This window comes from Oryctolagus cuniculus, chromosome 9 (genome assembly GCF_964237555.1).
Source record: "Oryctolagus cuniculus chromosome 9, mOryCun1.1, whole genome shotgun sequence".
Taxonomy (NCBI): domain Eukaryota; kingdom Metazoa; phylum Chordata; class Mammalia; order Lagomorpha; family Leporidae; genus Oryctolagus; species Oryctolagus cuniculus.
The window spans coordinates 108,673,194-108,692,134 of NC_091440.1; the positions used below are offsets into that span (position 1 = coordinate 108,673,194).

Consider the following 18,941-nt stretch of genomic DNA (forward strand, 5'->3'; position numbering starts at 1 on the left):
CTGAATAGAAAAAAATGGCAGGTCTAAATTGTTTCCCTTTAATATCCAGATTTAAATTCAATACACACCTGATTTCTGGATACACAGTAGCAGGATATATATATATTTGACTAATATCAAGCTGAGCACAACCAAAGTATGGTAATGGATGATTAAAATGCTGTCTTCACGGAAAACATGGGTCTGGCCAAAAAAAAAAAAAATCTTATTCATATGCCATGTATCCTGGTCAAACGCACTAGGATATCATAGTTAATGTTGTTGTGAATGCTGAATTCTCATTTGCCAGGATGCAAATGAAGACATATTCTCTTTCATTCTTTTGCAGGTATTTCCTTGTTGAATCTGCTCATAATTTGTTTTTAGCAGTTTTGGGTGTTTGTTAGTAAAATTTAATAGTCCATACAGAGAACAGAAATGAAGGTCTAAATTTTTAGATGAAGTATTCTTATAAATTGTTAGTAAAATTTAATAGTCCATACAGAGAACAGAAATGAAGGTCTAAATTTTTAGATGAAGTATTCTTATAAATTGTTAGTAAAATTTAATAGTCCATACAGAGAACAGAAATGAAGGTCTAAATTTTTAGATGAAGTATTCTTATAAATAAGATCGCAACCACTATGCATTTCTTTTATTCTAGATTTAAGTGAAAAGAATCCAAACATTTTTGATCAAATGATCTTTTGTAAACAAAAGAAAACTAGTACTAGTTAAAATTCAGTTGTGGATAACTGATACTTCTGCATAACTTAATTGATTACAAGCTTACAACAACATACATGTGCACATCCATGGTCGGAAGGAATTATTGTGCTATAATTTCCAAAATAGAAAATGAGTTTCTGAGAGGTCATTCAATTTATTATTTATATTGATAGGAATTATCTCACAATCTTTTGAAACAGTGTACTCTCTTAAGCTACTTAATATGTAAGTATTCATTATTTAATTGAATTATTCAGTAATTTTATAAATATTCTGGTGACAGTTAAAAAATATGTGTTGTTTTCCATTACAGAATCTAGTTTTCTCCCCATTTCAATACTCAGCTTTATGTTTCTCTACTTAATTCATTTTCAGCACAATTTTTAACATTAATAGATTTTTTAAAATAGCTTTAATTCCTGGATTTTACTTCATTTCAGTTTCTGTAGTGTAATTGCTTTAGGGGAGAATCATGGATTCAGACTGCCAGGACAGAAAACTGGACGGTCTAGTTCATACAGCCCTGACCATGGACTCTATTTCCTGATGACACTCTACCTCCATATTATCATCCATGAAAACAAGCAAGAACAACAACTTCTTCCAGTAGTTTTGGTGAGGAGTTAGTACCCAGTTGTATAAAGTGTTTTCAATTTTATCTGTCTAGAGCAGAACAGAAACTTAGGAAAACTGGGTGTTCATTTAATCCTGAATATGTGCCTAAATTGCTGCAATTGCACAGTAACATTTAAATGGCCAAACATCATTTCTTACGGGTGAGCAAAGAGTGCTACTTCTTATTGTAATTTTGTCTTTGTTTTGATTTATTTGAAAGGCAGAGAGAAAAAGAGAGAAGAGGGAGGAAGGGAGAGAAATGCAGAGGTTGTCCATCCACTCACTGATTCACTCCTCAGAGGCTCTTAAAAGCACCCTGACCAGTCAGCAGCCCTCAACACAGAAACAAGACCTTCACCAGCTCAGATAATTATTAGCATTTTTTCCACAATGAAACATTTATAAATTAAGGTGTATCCATTGCTTTCAAGTGTAATGCAACTGCACACGTAGTAGACTATATATAGTGTAAACATAACTCTTATATGCACTGAGAAATCCAAAGATTCATGTGACTCACTTTACTGTAATATTTCCTTGATTGGTATGATCTGAAGCAAGACAAACAATATCTCCAAGAAAGGCTTGTATGATAAATATTAAAAGAGACAAAACTATGATGGGGAGCACATAAGTAGTGACCTGGAACCTTTCTACAAAAGGGAATAAACTAACTTTTGAAGGTGACAAAATTGTTCTATATCTTGACCATGGCACTTATCTCTAAGGTGTACATCGTTGCTAAAGTTCATCAAACTAAGCATTCAAAGGGTGTATTTTACACGTGTAAATTATACCTCAATGAAGCTAATTTTAAAAGAAAACAAAAAAGGGCCGGTGCTGTGGTGCAGTGGGTTGAAGCCCCAGCCTGTAGCCCTGGCATCCTATATGGGAACCAGTTCAAGTCCTGGCTGCTCCACTTTTGATCCAGCTCCCTGCTAATGCACCTGAGAAAGCTGCAAAAGATAGCTCCAGTCCTTGGGCCCCTGCACCCACACAGGAGACCCAGAACAAACTCCTGGCTCCTGGCTTCAGATCAGTTTAGCTCCAGCTGTTGTGGCCATGTCGGGGGAGTGAACCAGCAGATGGAAGACCTCTGACTCTCTTTCTCCACCTCTCTCTGTAACTCTGTCTTTCAAATAAATAAAATAAATCTTTAAAAAATAAATAAATAAAGAAGCAAAAATCAAGGGGAAAACAGACATGTCATACACACAAAATCCTAGCTGGACCTCACTAATGGAAATTCTAAAGGATCTTCATCAAACAAAGGAATCAGATCTCAGAAGGAGAGCCGGAGACAAGAAAAGAAACCAACCTTACCATCTTGCTGTTCTCTCCTATTAACATGTTCAAGAAACCTTTGACATGTACTGTCTTCATATTATTAGGTGACACATGCTTGTAGCTTACTGAAAATTACATGCGGATTGTTCTCATGACCCTGGAGAGCTACTCAAATTGGTTTTATATGCTAGAGAACCCTATGTATCACAGTATGAACTCTTTAAGCCTATGCATGTCTCTTCTTGGTTCAATGGGAGTCCAAAATGGCAACAGAAATTGATTCTCCTTGACTCCATTTTTGTTTATGTTCTGACTATGTGTCAACTTCAGTTCTGGTTCTAGGTCCTGCACTGCCATTATGTCTTTTCTCATTGGGGCAGCTGTAGTGTAGTGGTCTCATGACCACAGCTCCCAGAGGTTCACCCTCTGTATAACCCTTACCCCAAAAGTGTGGGCAGATTCTGTGACTTGCTCCCATCCTTTGGGATACAGCAAACATAAAATATTTTATTAGATAATATGATGTGAAGTAAATCAAAAGGGATATGTGCATAATGGGCCTGACAAACTCAGGTAAAAGCCTTTAGAAGTGTGACTGCTCTCATACCCTGAGCTGAAAGAGACTCTTGCTGCCACTGAAGAAGTAAAAGACTGTGCTCTGAGTGTCTGTGGTGAGGCCACAGGAGGGCGAGTTCCGTCAACAATGTCGCTTGGAAGTGGATGCTTCCCTAATCCAATCTGTAGGGGCGAACACAGTATCATGCAAGCAAACTGGAGCCTGCTGATGTGAAACAAAGAACCCAGCTGAGCCTTGCACAGACTCCTGACCCACAAGAACAGTTGTGTAAGCCATTACAATTGTGCCAATCTTTTACACAGCAGTGGCGAACTAACGCAACAGCAATGGTGAGGAATTTGGTTTTTCAGTCTGTTTGGTAGAAACAACTCTCTGTACTCTGCCAGATAAGAAATGTGTGACAGTTTTTCTGTTTATGTGTGCCTGTTTGTGCAAGAATACATTTTGCTTCCCCTGAAAGGAAACAGGAACTTTTACAGCTTTACTGGTGAATTTTCTTAAACATTTTATTGATACATATACATACCAAGAAAAGTACATAAATGTACAGACAAAATTATTTTTTTTGGTCTTCTGATCACAATCATAACACTCAAATTAAGAACAAAACATTACTAGGATCCCAAGAGTCCTCACTATTCCCCTGTCTCTATCAATTTTTAAATGTGGGAAATAAGAGCATATTGTTGTTTACATGGTATGTCAGTGAAGCAATATTTATAATTATATATAGAATGATATGACATCCACACAACTTTTATACTCTGAATATTAAGTATCACAAATAAGAGGAAACATGCATTGCTGCCCAATTCTTTGTATCAGGAGTCTGGATAGTGCTCAGCTAGATGCCTCTGGCTCTTTCTCTTACAGGGCTTCCCCTGCTGGGTCGTAGCCATCTCAAAGCTCAAGTCAAGTGCAGTCCGCTTCTGAATTCATGCAATTTGCTGTTGGCAAGCATTAGCTCTTCACAGGCTTTGGTTCAGAGAAACAGTCTTGTCATAGTCACCATGGGACAACTCACAATGAGGAAACTCACTTCACTCAGACCGAGGAAAAGAGAAGGCAAGAAAAGGGCCTGTGCCCATTTGCCAGGGCTGACATAATTGCCGATTACATTATATGAACAACAGAAATCTGTTTCCTCACATTTCTGGAAGCTACAGTCCAAGATCAAGGTGTCAACAGGCTTCCTTTCTTCTGAGTCCTCTGCCCTTTGCTTGCGGATGGCTACCTTCTCATTGTGTCATCACATGATCAACTCTCAGTCTATATTGTCTGTATCCTAATCCCAACTCTCAGTCTATATTGTCTGTATCCTAATCCCTTTTCTTTTAAGGGCATCTGACAGACGGTCTAGGGACCACCCTAACAACCACATTTTATCTAAATTACCTTTTTAAAGGCACTATATCCTAACACACTCACATTCTGAAGTATTACATGTTGGGGATCCAATGTATGAATTTAAAGAAAGAACTCAGTTGAGTCCATAACAATCACCCAATATAGGTATGACCTAATGCACAATCCATTCACATTTGCTTTGTTCTTCTTATTGGAACTTCTTATTAGTAAATTAGTTACTACAAACTCAGTGGTACACACTATATAAGCATGAATAGCAGGAGGTAAAAGTCGCTGTGGGTCACCCATGATACCCATTTGAGGGGGAAAATCATGAGACATTCAAATTCCCATCCATCCTTGAAATTTGCAAATTGAGAATACAGCCTACATTCTACTAAATAGGAGCTAGTGAGAAAGGAAATGGGATCATACACCAGCTACTCCACAGAGGTAGTGCCAACAGATTGAAGAAATGAGACTCCATAGATTTTGATATCTGGGGCACAGCACAGTCTAATAACTCTATGGAGATATTCGTACTATTGTAGATGACCCCCAACCTTATTTCTTAGGCTGAGTCTACATTATAAAAATTATCCAATCTTTTTCGATACATACATTCTTTATTTAAAAAAAATAAATTTATGTTTCTTCAAATAAGAACTCTAAGATTGTACCACATTTACAATCATATTTACATAAAAGTCTACTTTAATTCATTCATGCTTTAACCATAGTTTCTCTTTGTTTTTTGTTTATTCTGTTTTGTTTTGAACTCTCGTGTTTCAACTCTTAGTAAAAACTTTTGTTGGATTAGTTTGGCTTTAATCATTTTTAGGTAAAACTGTGCTACTTTTTTCATATACTTACATATATATATAAAAAACTGAAATTTTGCTATTTTTTACATAAAAAGTAAGCTTTCTAAGTATGAAATTCTATATCAGAAACTCTCTTTACTTATACTATAGAGATTTACTGCCTTCTACAAAGATAAATCCTGGTACAAAGCTCAACAAAACACAATAATTTTTGTCTTCCATGAATAAATGATATTTTGTGTATCCATTTAAAATCAAAAGTTTGTAATGTGCATCTATATATTCTTATCACTGATTTTTTCTATGTATCTGTAATACTTTACAATCATGCAACTTTCATCAACTACAAACATTTTATCAGTTAATAGTACCCATTATTTATCCTATTCATTTCTTTGGAAGTTTTTTCTCTGTGTCAGCTAGATGTTTGCTGATCTTCATACTTATTATCTCTTTTATATTTATTTTTCCTCCATTCACACTACTAAAATTAGTAGACTGTTTATAAACTTGTTATTCATATCACTCTTTAATCATCTTACTTTTATCTCATTTTTGGATGTTTACACTTATTTCATGAATAACATATTTATAAATTTCTGATACAGTTATGCCACACCAGCTTTACTTCCATAATTATCCTACTGAATTAAAGAAACTGAACTCGAGTGCGGTTGTGACTTAAAGGTAGATGTGACTGAAAATCCACCTCAGAATATCAGTTTGAATATCATCCCATGCCAGATCCTGGACTATTTTCTCCACGTATTCTTGAAAATGATCTAACCTTTATTCCTCTAATATTTTCATATATTAAGTAAGGACAAATAATAATTAATATTGGAATGGAAATTGGTATAAGACACAATTTGGGATAATGCTTATGAAATACCTTATACATTGGTTATGCTCAAAAATCGTGCCAGCTACTGCTATTATCGACAAACTATTACGCCTACGAGGACTTTGGTTCTTCTAATGCCACTTGCTTATGATTAAGATGGAAAAACTAAACTCTGGTTTCCTGTATGAAGAATTAAATAAGCAAATGAATAAACAAATCAGACTTTGTGTCTGTTTCTGTAACCACCGAGCTATAACTTCACCACTTTGGTTAAAACAATTCTAATCTTTTTAGCTATATTGTAGGTTAACATGTATCTCACATAAATACTCAGGATTGCATCCAAGCCTGGACTTCAATTTCTGAGCTATGCCTTCCACTTTTATTTCTCTCAGTAATATTACTAATCCATCCACATAAAGTCAGACAGTGTTGATTCCATTTTCGCATTCTGGAGTCACACTAACCGAGTGCTTTTTTTATAACTAAATGTACTGAAGTTCACAAAAATATTTCACTAACTCAATGTGGAGGAAAAGCTAATAAATAAAGAATAAAACATGCAAAATCAATTAACACAGTATAAGTTTCAGATCCTACTGTAAGAATTTTACTTATAGTGGAACAAAAGGGGGGTGGAGGAATAAAGGGAGGAAGGGAGAGGAGAGAGGGAGAGAGGAAGGTGTATAGGGAGGTAGGGAGGGGGAAAGCAACTAACATTACCGAATTATCTTCCATATTTTTAAATTAAAATTCACAATTGGGAAATTTTACCCATTGATCCTCAACTAGTCTACCCCCTGCCAGGATTCCCTTACTTTCCATGTTTTCCTCACTTCAGAGTGGAGCTTCCAACAACAACAACAAAAATGATAACCAGAGTTGATAAACTACTCTGTAAAGACATTATGGTTTCTCTATATCTTCAAATATAATTTAATACATACAAAATGCATCTTATTTTCTACTCTGAAGTCATGCAGGCATTATAAATTATCAAATTATTAATATGTACATAATTATTTCTAGTTATGTATGAAAGATCCTATTCCAGGGATATGTTTTCTAAACCACCCAAATATTCTTAACATACTTATTTTTGTATAAGAATGCCATTTTTATGAGTTTAAGCTTTTTTTCCTTCTTACAAAGCACTTCAGTTGACCCAAAACCCTAAGAGCAGCTTGTTTTATTTTCCTGTTTCCCCAAATTATGATAAATGAATGGCCTAAAACATGAGAACTCACTATGAATTTACCAATTGTCAACACAAACCTGCGAGGGAACAACAAGTAGCTGTAAATGCAAACAACAATAAACACAATATACATCAAAAAGAGAAAGAAGCATGAAATCATCATTTTCATGGCTTTTACATGTGCGTCAGTGCTGGGATCTTGGGATCTTAGGATGTTGAACTTCATCTTCTTGACATGTCTCCAAAGAGAAACAATTAACAAAAGAAATGATGCTATGGAAATAGTTATGGGGAAAGTGACCTCCACACTGAGGAATAATAAGAAAATGATGGTCTCAGTTTCATTCATTTTGATCTTCCAAGTCTTGTTTGTTTCCACATTTAAGGTATATGAAATTATGTAATCTATTGCTGGGATGGTAATCAGGAAAAAGAGAAAAGATCCCAGAAAAAAAATAATAATCACCTTGTTCATTCTCCATTTCAACCAAAGAAATAGAGGATGGAAAAAAGTAGCTATCTTGAAAAGATAGAAGATGCTGAGGCAAGTGTCAAACCAAGCACTTAGGTGGTTGATCACTATGCCAAACAGAATATTAATTCTCCTAATTTGATCAAAGGCATGTGGATCTGAAGAAAGCATAGTTAGAAATGAATCAGTCAGTATCGCGATGAAAAAAGATATTCTGGTTATAGATAAGTTGGTGAGAATAAAGTTAATGAAGTTGATCTTCCTGTGTCTTACCCAGTCCATGCAGTTCACTGCTCCAACCAATCCATTTCCCAAAATACCGATTATGATTTCCACTGTTAAAATAATCAAAAAGATAAGATCCTGTGTACTTGACATTCCTTCTGAGTGAAAAATTATCATTTCACAGTTCACTCCTGATTAAGTGATGAATTGAAAAATAAACATTTTTCAGTTAACTTTTTTAAAAAATTAGCCTTTCATTCCATTTCAATAAATATCACCTCTCTGTCCCACGGATTCTCAGGTTTAACTGTGAAAAACATTTTTTTGGTGAGTAAAATGCCTGCCTTTATGACTTCCTTGCCAACAGCTCTAGGTATATCTTGTAGTATGGCAGAGTCTGTTGTGGTTTTCCATATTCTATTTTGACTGAAATGATGAAATTTAGTTTGCTTAGATGCAAATGGAGAAAGATTCTCTAGATTGTCTCACCTGCTCCACACTAAAATGTACATTATGGAAATGTGAAAATGCCCCAGTGAGTGTTTCTAAGAACCATCTGTAGAATTAAAATTGTAGTAAAAACTGAGTTTGGAGATGAAAATTCAGCATCCCCATCATGATCAGCATCATCAGTCATTAATATATTTTATTAAAATGACCTTCCTTCTGTGCATATTCATATTTTTTCTTTTAATCTGGATATTCTTTCTCCTTTATTCTTCTAAGTCTTTTCTTGAATGTATCATGTTTCCCAGGCTCTTACCAGAATAAACTAATCTAAACAAAGAAAACATCTTTTTTGCCATGACATCTTACATACAAATACTGGAGATTGGCAAAAACTGATGTCACAACATTGAAGATCCTACATAAAGGTATAATAGACCTTGTATTGTGTTAAATGATTCTTTTTATTCTCCTCTATATAAGCTTCTTTTTAATGATCTGTGTATTTTCATTAGCAAGTGCACTGATATGTAATCAAATATGGTCAGATAACTGATTCAAAGTGTATTTATTGAAAGCTCTTCCATAGAAATTTTCGATTTGCAAAATATTTATTTATGGTCTTTTGCTTCTTGCATATAAAATAACCACTCTAAATTTGTAAAATATTCTATATTGTCTCCTTAAAGATTTAAAGTGTGTTCTTCACATTTAAGTAACTGTTTCTATTTGTTTTGTGTGGTACAAGTTATACGTTTGATTTTGTCTGCATGAAATGTTAATAATCCAAGCATAATTTATTGCAAAAAATCTATCTACTAATCTTTAATGTGAAATTTACCATAAGACAAATTATATATGTACAAAAAATAAATTGTTTATGAGCATTCTTCCTTCCTCTTCCTTTTTGGGGAGGGAGGAGCTATTTGTCTCTTCCTGTGTCAAAATTCCATTGTTTTATTTGTAGTTGTGGATTATTTTGGATTTTTCTGTGTATTTATATACATACATTCATTCATGAAAATGTATCTAGGGAAAAATAAAAAATATATCACTTGTGACTTTTTATGTTAACCTAATTGGAATAAAAATATAAAGATTAAAAAAATCCCATTGTTTAATTATTTGAATACTTATTCTCTGATAACTGTATATCTGGTAGAAAAACTTCCTCCTTCATTTTCCAAATATCATGACTATATCCAAGCATCAGATTTTCCATGTAGATTTTTCATGTGGTTTGTTTTAATTTCTGAAAAACTTGTAATATGATTTTATAGCAACTTGCATTGAATGTGTTAACTTACAGAGTTACATTAATGTATATTTTAATGAATCTGTTAATATACAGAATTACATTTTATGATATTCAGTTTATGCATCTATGAACTTGGTAAATCTTTTCACTTATTCAAGTTTCCCTAATATTTCTTCATAAGTTTTGATTATTTTTAGTAAATAGCCTTCACGTATTCTGTTTCATTTTCTTTTATGTGCATATGTTCACCATTATGAATTGAATAATTTAATTCACAGTTTTAACTTGTTACAGTAGTGCCCCGTATTTATGGCTTCGATTTTGCTGTTTTCACTTAATTGCACCCAACAGCAGTTCAAAATTATTAGACATAAAATTCTAGAGCTAGAATTCATGTATTTTTAAAATGCATGTTTTTCTAAACAGCATGATGAAATTTCAGGACATTTTCTCATAGATTAATAATCCCTTTGTCCTAGGTATTCATGTTATATGCCATATTCACCCAGTTATCAATTATGAGAATGACCATCACCGTAATGCAGTGCTTGTGTGCAAGTAACCCTTACTCAGTACCCTAATACTACATAATAACCCTACATCATTCTCCTCATTTCTCATCAGATAGGCATTGTATCATCTCACATCATCACAAGTAGGGTGAGTACAAATAGAAGAGATTTTGAAAATAAAGACTAAATTTATATAAATTGTATTTTCATATATTGGCATAAATGTTATGTTTTATTGCTGGTTCTTGTTGCTCTCTTCCTATGGCTATTTTATAGATTAAACTCATTCATAGATACGTATGTAAAGGAAAAAAGTATGGTATCCATGAAGTTATTTCAAAAAATTCATGGAAAATGGAATTCAATGACAAGTTTGTTTATGCAAAACATTTTGACACCCATGCATATGAGTTGTCTTCACAAAGATCATGGAAATACATATTACAAAAAATAAAGTAAGCATGGATCTTAGAAAAGTTTTACTCCAAAATAAGCAAATCTTTCAATTCTGATTTTTCCATAAAATGTTTTGGGCTTTTCTAAGAATTTATTTATTTGAAAATCAGTGCAAGTGAGAGTCTTCCTTCTTCTGGTTCACTCCCCAGATGGCCACAACAACCAGGAGCCAGGAGCTTCCTCCTGGTTCCCATCAAGGGTACAGGAGCCAAAACATTTGGGCCATCTTTTCTGCCTTTCCAGGCACATTAGCAGGGAGCTGGATCAGAAGTGGAACAGCTGGTAACCAAACTGGTGTCAAAATGAAGTTGACATCGCAGACAATGGCTATACCCACTCTGCTACCATGCTGGCAACTCCATGAACATTTGAAGTACCATCTTATAGGATTCAGTACCATCTGTGGCTTCAATCATCTAGTAGAGGTCTGGAAACACACCTCTTGTAGATAATGTGGGCATAATGGATCATTCTTTGTATCTCCTGATGTAACCAATATCCAAAGCTTAATATGAAATAACCATATCAAATTTATGGGGATAGTTTCTTGAATTTCTTTATAGTTCACCACTTACATATACAATCCTAAACTCAGTTTAGTTTCCCTGCATCTTGAACTTTATTTTAGGAAAATGTACTAATCTATTTTCTTCTTATCTTTGGCTTTTGTACAACATTATAATCATAGGATTTACTCACATTGTTACATTTATTCCTTATTTATTCCTTATAAATTTATTCCTTATCATGTCTCTATATTGTTTTATTTATTTTTTTGACAGGCAGAGTGGAGTGTGAGAGAGAGACAGAGAGAAAGGTCTTCCTTTGCCATTGGTTCACCTTCCAATGGCCGCCGCAGCCAGCGCACTGCGGCCAGTGCACTGCGCCTATCGGAAGGCAGGAGCCAGGTGCTTTTCCTGGTCTCCCATGGGGTGCAGGGCCCAAGCACTTGGGCCATCCTCCACTGCACTCCCTGGCCACAGCAGAGAGTGGGCCTGGAAGAGGGGCAACCGGGACAGAATCCGGTGCCCCGACCGGGACTACAACCCAGGGTGCCAGCGCCGCAAGGTGGAGGATTAGCCTACTGAGCCACGGCACCAGCCCTATATTGTTTTATTATGCACATTTCCTATAATTATTCATTCTTCCTTAGTTAATATTTGGGCTATTTCTTTTTGGACTTATCATGAATAATACTTTTCAAAAATTTTTGCATGTCATTTGATGTAATTCCTATCGTATATGCCTAGAAGTAGAATTGCTGAATCATTGATTAGGACAAAGACTATCCTCACAGAGAAAAGCTCAAAATATAATTCACGTAAATTTATTCCTTTCAACTTCACCCCAGTCAATTATTATTCTGATATTTTTCCAAGGTCATGTTGCCTTGTCTTGTATTTCTGTTGGACCTCTTTGGTGAGTAATAACTAAATAATCTTTCCAAATATGAGAGAAAACATGAGAAGCGATATTTATTTTGCTTATTATAATGATTTTGCTTATTATAATATATATATTATATTTATTTTGCTTATTATAATCATTTTTTTCATCTACTTTGTTGCAAATGCCAGAATTTCGTGCTTTTTATGGCTGAATAATATTCCATGTACCACATTTTCTTCATATAGTAATCAGTTGATAAACATCTAGATTGAATATTTCCTATTGAATAAGGCCACAATAAACATGGGGGTCTAGGTATCTCTTTTTTTAGAAAGCTTTTATTTAATGAATACAAACTTCACAGGTACAGCTTTAGCATACAGTAATTCTCCCTCCCAAAACCATCCTCCTACCACCACTCCTGTCTCAACTCCTACTCCCTCTCCCATCACATTCTTCATTAAGACTTGGTTTTAATTATCATTATATATAGATGACCAACTCTATACTAAGATTTCAAGAATTTGCACGCCCCCACACACACACAAAGTATAAAGCACTGTTTGAAAGAAGTTTCACAATTAATTATCATAATAAAACTCATTAAGGACAGAGGCCCTACATGGGGAGTAAGTGCACAGTGACTCCTGTTCTTAACAATTGACACTCTTGACTGGCGGCTTGGCTCACTAGGCTAATCCTCCGCCTTGTGGCGCCGGCACACCGGGTTCTAGTCCCGGTCGGGGCGCCGGATTCTGTCCCGGTTGCACCTCTTCCAGGCCAGCTCTTTGCTGTGGCCAGGGAGTGCAGTGGAGGATGGCCCAAGTACTTGGGCACTGCACCCCATGGGAGACCAGGGTAAGTACCTGGCTCCAACGGATCAGCGCGGTGTGCTGGCCACAGCGTGCCGGCCGCAACGGCCATTGGAGGGTGAACCAACGGCAAAAGGAAGACCTTTCTCTCTGTCTCTCTCTCTCTCTCTCTCTCACTATCCACTCTGCCTGTCAAAAAAAAATAAAAATAAATAAAAATAAAAAAAAACAATTGACACTCTTATTTATGACATCAGTGATCACCCAAGGCTCTTGACATGAGCTGCCAAGGCTATGGGAACCTTTAGACTCCACAAATTCCTTCAGTATTTAGACAGGGCCATGAGCAAACTGGAAGTCCTCTCCTCCCTTCAGAGAAAAGTACATCCTTCTTTGATGGTCCCTTCTTTCCACTGGGGTCTCACTCACAGAGATCCTTCATGTAGAACATCATTTACCACAGTGTTTTGGCTTTCCATGCCTGACATGCTCTCATGGACTTTTCTGCCAGATCAGAATGCCTTAAGAGCTGATTATGAGGTCTGAGTGCTATTTAGGGTGTTTGTCATTCTATGAGTCTGCTGAGTGGACTGCTTCCCATGTTGGAACATTCTCTCCTTTTTAATTCTATGTGTTGTTATTATCAGACACTTGGTCTTATTTATGTGACGCCTTTGACACTTAATTCTATCTATATGATCAATTATGCACTTAATATGATCACTTTAACATGTAAGATGGCATTATTAACACCCAGCTTAATGGGATTTGGAGTCCCACGGCAGTTTTTACTATACCTTTAGGGGTAAGTCCATGGGAATGTGTGCCAAACTGTACAGCTCCTCCCTCTCTTAATCCCACTCTTATTTTTTACTGGGATCTGTTTTCAAATGAATTTATACACCTATCATTAATTCTATATTAAGTAAAGAGTTCAACCAATGGTATTAAGTAGAAAAAATAATAATGATAAAAAATAAAATAATAAACTGCTCCTTGACAGTCAATACAAGGGCTGTTCAAGTCATTGCTTCTCATAGTGTCAGTTTCACTTCTACACATTTTCTTTTAGGTACTCTGTTAGTTGTCACAGATCAGGGTGAACATATGGAATTTGTCCCTTTGGGACTGGCTTATATCACTAAGTATGAAGACTGGATAAAGAAAGAACATTGTCACAATTTGCATGTCCTTCTTATGGGCCTTGGTGCTTACACACCCTTAAGCACTGGAATTGAACTGAAAATTCTGAATGTATCTTAGCAAGGAAAGAAATAAAAAGCCAAAGAGATTGGGGATATAAGAAATGAATAATATAGGTTAGTCTGGGAGGAGTTAGGCTCTTAATTGAATAATACGGGTTAGTCTGGGAGGAGTTGGGCTTTTAATATAGAAAATTTTACATCTAAAGGCAAAGCCATGTATCTTTGGCATGCTCTATAAGCTCATTCACAGCTCAGTAAAAGTATTCTGTATTAAAATAGGGGACAGTGCTGTGACGCAGTGGGTTAAGATGCTGCCTGTGATGCCAGCATCCCACATGGGCCCTGGTTCCAGTCTCATCTGCTCCACTCCTGATCCAGCTCCACGCAGATGCTCCTGGGAAAGCAGCAGAAGATGGCCCAAGTGCTTAGCCCAGTGGGAGATCCAGATGAAACTTCTGGCTCCTGACTTCTGCCTAACCCAGCTCTGGCCATTGCTGGCCATTTGGAAAGCGAACCAGCAGATGTAAAATCTCTCTGTCTCTCCCTCTCTCTCTCTCTCTCTTACTCTGTCAAATAAATAAAATAATTTTCAAAAAGTTAAAATAACAACAAATACATGAGGAAAGGCATAGGAATCACTCTGCTCTCCACTTTAGCCAAATGGAAACAAACAAACAAAGAACTAGGAGAAACTCACTACCTTAAGCAAGTGGAAAATGTGTTAAGCAAGTATTAAACCAGGTGAAGTCATTAGTGACCACAGAATAGATCCAGTTTTGCTAGTATATCAGTAGCATATGAATGGGATGTCCCAATATAAATAATTCAATTAGTATTACAATTTATAATTCTGGTAATCACATAATGCTGAAGGATAAAATCAGCTGACAGACTTTCCTCCTCTCGATTACCAGAGTCACAATATTGCAGTGCCTGTGTTCAAGTAATCCTTATGTAGTACCCTAATACTATATCACAATGTTCACTTACTTCATCTCATCACATAGGTAGTGTATCAGCTCATAACTTCAGAAGAAGGGAGAGTATGGTATAATAAGATATTTTGAGACAGAGTACATTCATATAACTTTAACAGAGTATATTGGTATAATAGTTTTATTTTATTAGCATTTATCTTTTGTGCCTATTTTATACTACATTTGTGATAGGTAAGTATATATAGAAAAAGACAGTATCTATTAAGGTACTTCAGGAGTTCATGAAAAATACAATTAAAATGCTTATTTTGGTAGAAAAATGAAATCTATGCACATGGATTTTTCATAATACAAATTTCAACAATTTTTTGGATATATCTCAATTTGATGGATTTTTTTTTTTTTTTTTTTGACAGGCAGAGTGGACAGTGAGAGAGAGAGAGAGAAAGGTCTTCCTTTTGCTGTTGGTTCACCCTCCAATGGCCGCCGCGGCCAGCGTGCTGCGGCCGGCGCACTGCGCCTATCGGAAGGCAGGAGCCAGGTGCTTCTCCTGGTCTCCCATGGGGTGCAGGGCCCAAGCACTTGGGCCATCCTCCACTGCACTCCCTGGCCACAGCAAAGAGCTGGCCTGGAAGAGGGGCAACCGGGACAGAATCCAGCGCCCCGACCGGGACTAGAACCCGGGGTGCCGGCATGCAAGGCAGAGGATTAGCCTAGTGAGCTGCAGCGCCGGTCAATTCGATGGATTTTTAAATTATGTTTACATCAAAAGAAAGTTTCATTCCATTTCGATAACATTTTTTGAAGTCCCCTCAAATAGGGGTCAGTACTGCCTGTGGCTTCAATCATCTCCTGGGGGTCTTAGAAAACACCCTTGTGGATAAGGGGGAACTAATGTATCTTTCTCCACATCTTCTGAGGTAGGCAATATCCATTGTTTCTATGAAATGAGCATATACAATTGATGTTAATTTCCTGAATTTTCCCTACATTTTAAAACTTAAGTATGTGACCCTAATGTCTTTATCTTAGTTTTTAGTCCCAGCTTTTTGGACTTTATGTAAGTTTAACTATTAATATATTTTCTTCTTATTATGACTTTGCTTGTTCAATGTTACGTTCATGGTACTTATCCACACTGACATATATACATGTATTTCATTTCCTTGAACACTTAAGTTTTTACCAGTGCAAGGACAGAAAGCACATTTGAATAATCCATGAATGCAGAGGCTATAATGGAAAACACAATGCTAATTAAAATGGAACATTAGTGAAAATAATGAATATGTATCATTTAAATACCAAAAGGGCTTGTGATAATGGGAGGCCCATTATGATGTTATGATAAAGGTATTAAAGCTTTAGAAGTAGAAATAGACAGGAGCATCCTAAATCTTGGGGTCTAGCCATAGCTATATTTTCTCTATGCAAAAATGACTGAAGCTTCCATACCTAATCTGAATTCTTTGCGGGTTTATGAGGGTGAGAATATCATTTTATACATAAGCCCTGTCTCTAAAAATGTGTGTGTGTATATGTGCATATACATGAGTGTATTTCTATTTTTTTTTCTTAATTTCTGTCCCTTGCCATTTAAATAGTCCTAATACTAGGAAAAGGGGGCTCCATGGCCTGACATTGTGAACTTTTTACTGTGTTACAAAGACTTTGTGCCTGTACTGGCTTATGTAAGATCATCTTGCCCTAACTGCAGGGTTAATGGTATGAAATCAAAAGGGTGAGATTCCTGGCTATCATCCCAGATCACACAGCAGATAAACCAGAGTTTTAACCCGGCTTTGTCCTTTACAGGCTGCGTGGCAAGGGAAAATTACGCAATTTTATTTGGACTTTTCATTTTAAAGTGAAATAACATCTGCACGGCTGCTAGTATGTGCTACACAACATACTCCCGTCCAGGTCCACCACTGGTTAAGTTCTAACGGTAAATATCACAAGAAGACAGGAAGGGGCGGAGCGCCAGCGCCAGCCCAGCCCGGGCGCACCCCTGCAGAACGCCGCGGCGGCGGCAGGCGCAGGGCCAACTCAGCGGACGCTTCGTCCCAACCTCCCGCTGCTGTCCGTCGCTGGAGGCCCCGCGGAGCCTGCGGAGGTCCTCGGCTCCAAGCGCTGGGCGGACAGCGACCCGAGTCCATGGCCCCCGCGACGGCGGCTCCGTCCTCCTTGGCCGTCAGGGCCTCCAGCCCAGCCGCGGTACCCAGCTCCTACGGGGCTTTCTGCAAGGGGCTCTCGCGCACACTCCTCGCCTTCTTCGAACTGGCCTGGCAGCTGCGCATGAACTTCCCCTACTTCTACGTCGCGGGCTCAGTGATCCTCAACATCCGCTTGCAGGTACACATTTAACGTTTGGATTAACTTGCCGGCCCCCGAGGCCAACATGGTGGCCGACTCCCGGGAGGCCTTGCGGCGTGGCGCAGCGCCCGGCGAGGAGCTTCGCGGTCTCGCGATAGTGCCTGGGCTCTGCCCGCGCCTGCGCTCTTCGCTCCTAGCCGACCTTCTTGGGCGGGACAGAATGCCGGCCGCTATTGAAGTGCGCGGTTCCGGCGACCGAGACTATCACGTTAAGACCCACGAACTCACCTAAGAAGCTTTGCGCCCTGAAAGCCTACTCTGAACGGATGTAAGGACCTGACCAAGGGCATAGCGTGCATTCAGGAAAAAAACTGAAAAGTAAACTGGGATAACGTTGGATTGGATTGTAAGCAAGACTTGAATAAATAAGAAGCTGAAGTTATTCAAGATAGGTGGAAGACATCCGTTTATTCACGGGAGGAGAAGATGACAGTCATCGATTTTCAGTGGGGAAAAGCGTCGCACACCAAACGCAGACGTCCGCAGGATTTTGAAGAAATAGAGTTTAAGAAAATGAATCTTACAAGTGCCCCTGTGAGCAGCCTGTGGACCCCCAGCAGAAAAAGAAGCAATCCACTTGCTGCTGGACACTTGGCTGTTCCCTGAACAATATTCGACTCGTCATCATCATGCTCTCTGTGGCTTTCCTCTTTTAAAGGGATATTTAAGTTATGGTTACAAAGTAAATGCAAATGTTTTTCAGCTCTTGATGCAAAACTAGAGTTTATAAGGGAGAATATGAAGTGGGGAGGAAGGTTTCTGGATTAGCTGTAGTGCTTATAAAACAGGAGCTGGACAGACACCGTGGGTTGTTGAGAAGAGGTGTTCCTTAGGGGACAGCTGTCAAGTTCCTAATATATATACTAAAGTTCCTAATATATATACTATATATCCGAAAGAGGATCGGTGACGGAGAAGGCTTGAAGTCAACAGAAAGGGACCAAAAATGAAGAGTTTGATGGGATGCCTCAAAAACAATAAAAAATTCTAGATTGACCAGTGTATTTGAAATAAACAAGATTTTTCTTATTTCAGAGAGTCTGATAAATTAGTGGCCTGCAGATTTTTCAAAATAAGAGATCAAAACAGGTAATTATGAACTGAACTCCAGGAAAAATAAAGGTTCAAAAAGTATGCAGCATACCTCAACTGTGATTAATACTAGCTGTGTAAAGTTAGCCAATATTATGTAAATACGGAATAGTCATTTAACGAGTGATTTACAGACGTGAGGAGGCTGGGACAGGATGAAAGCTGGGTGTAATGAGGGAGCGTCAATCATGGTCTAATGTAGACTAGTCCATGAAAAGCAGGATAAACAAATTGGAAAAATAATCAGCTGAGAGTTAAATGTGGTTTGCTCTGGATAAAGGATATCAGGGTGGATAGAGAAAAGGCAGAGAGACTTGCTGTTTTTCACTACCAGTCTTACAGTATTATTTGATTTCGTT

The 18,941-nt window shown here is 37.4% G+C and overlaps 1 protein-coding gene across 1 annotated transcript; it reads left to right on the plus strand.

The window, feature by feature from the left end:
* Positions 1-17,271: 17,271 nt before the first annotated feature.
* On the plus strand, positions 17,272-18,524 carry LOC138843713 (small integral membrane protein 10-like protein 1). The gene has a single exon (XM_070048455.1). The coding sequence runs from the start codon at positions 17,272-17,274 to the stop codon at positions 17,479-17,481; it is 210 nt and encodes a 69-aa protein (XP_069904556.1). The 3' UTR covers positions 17,482-18,524.
* The last annotated feature ends 417 nt before the right edge of the window (positions 18,525-18,941 follow it).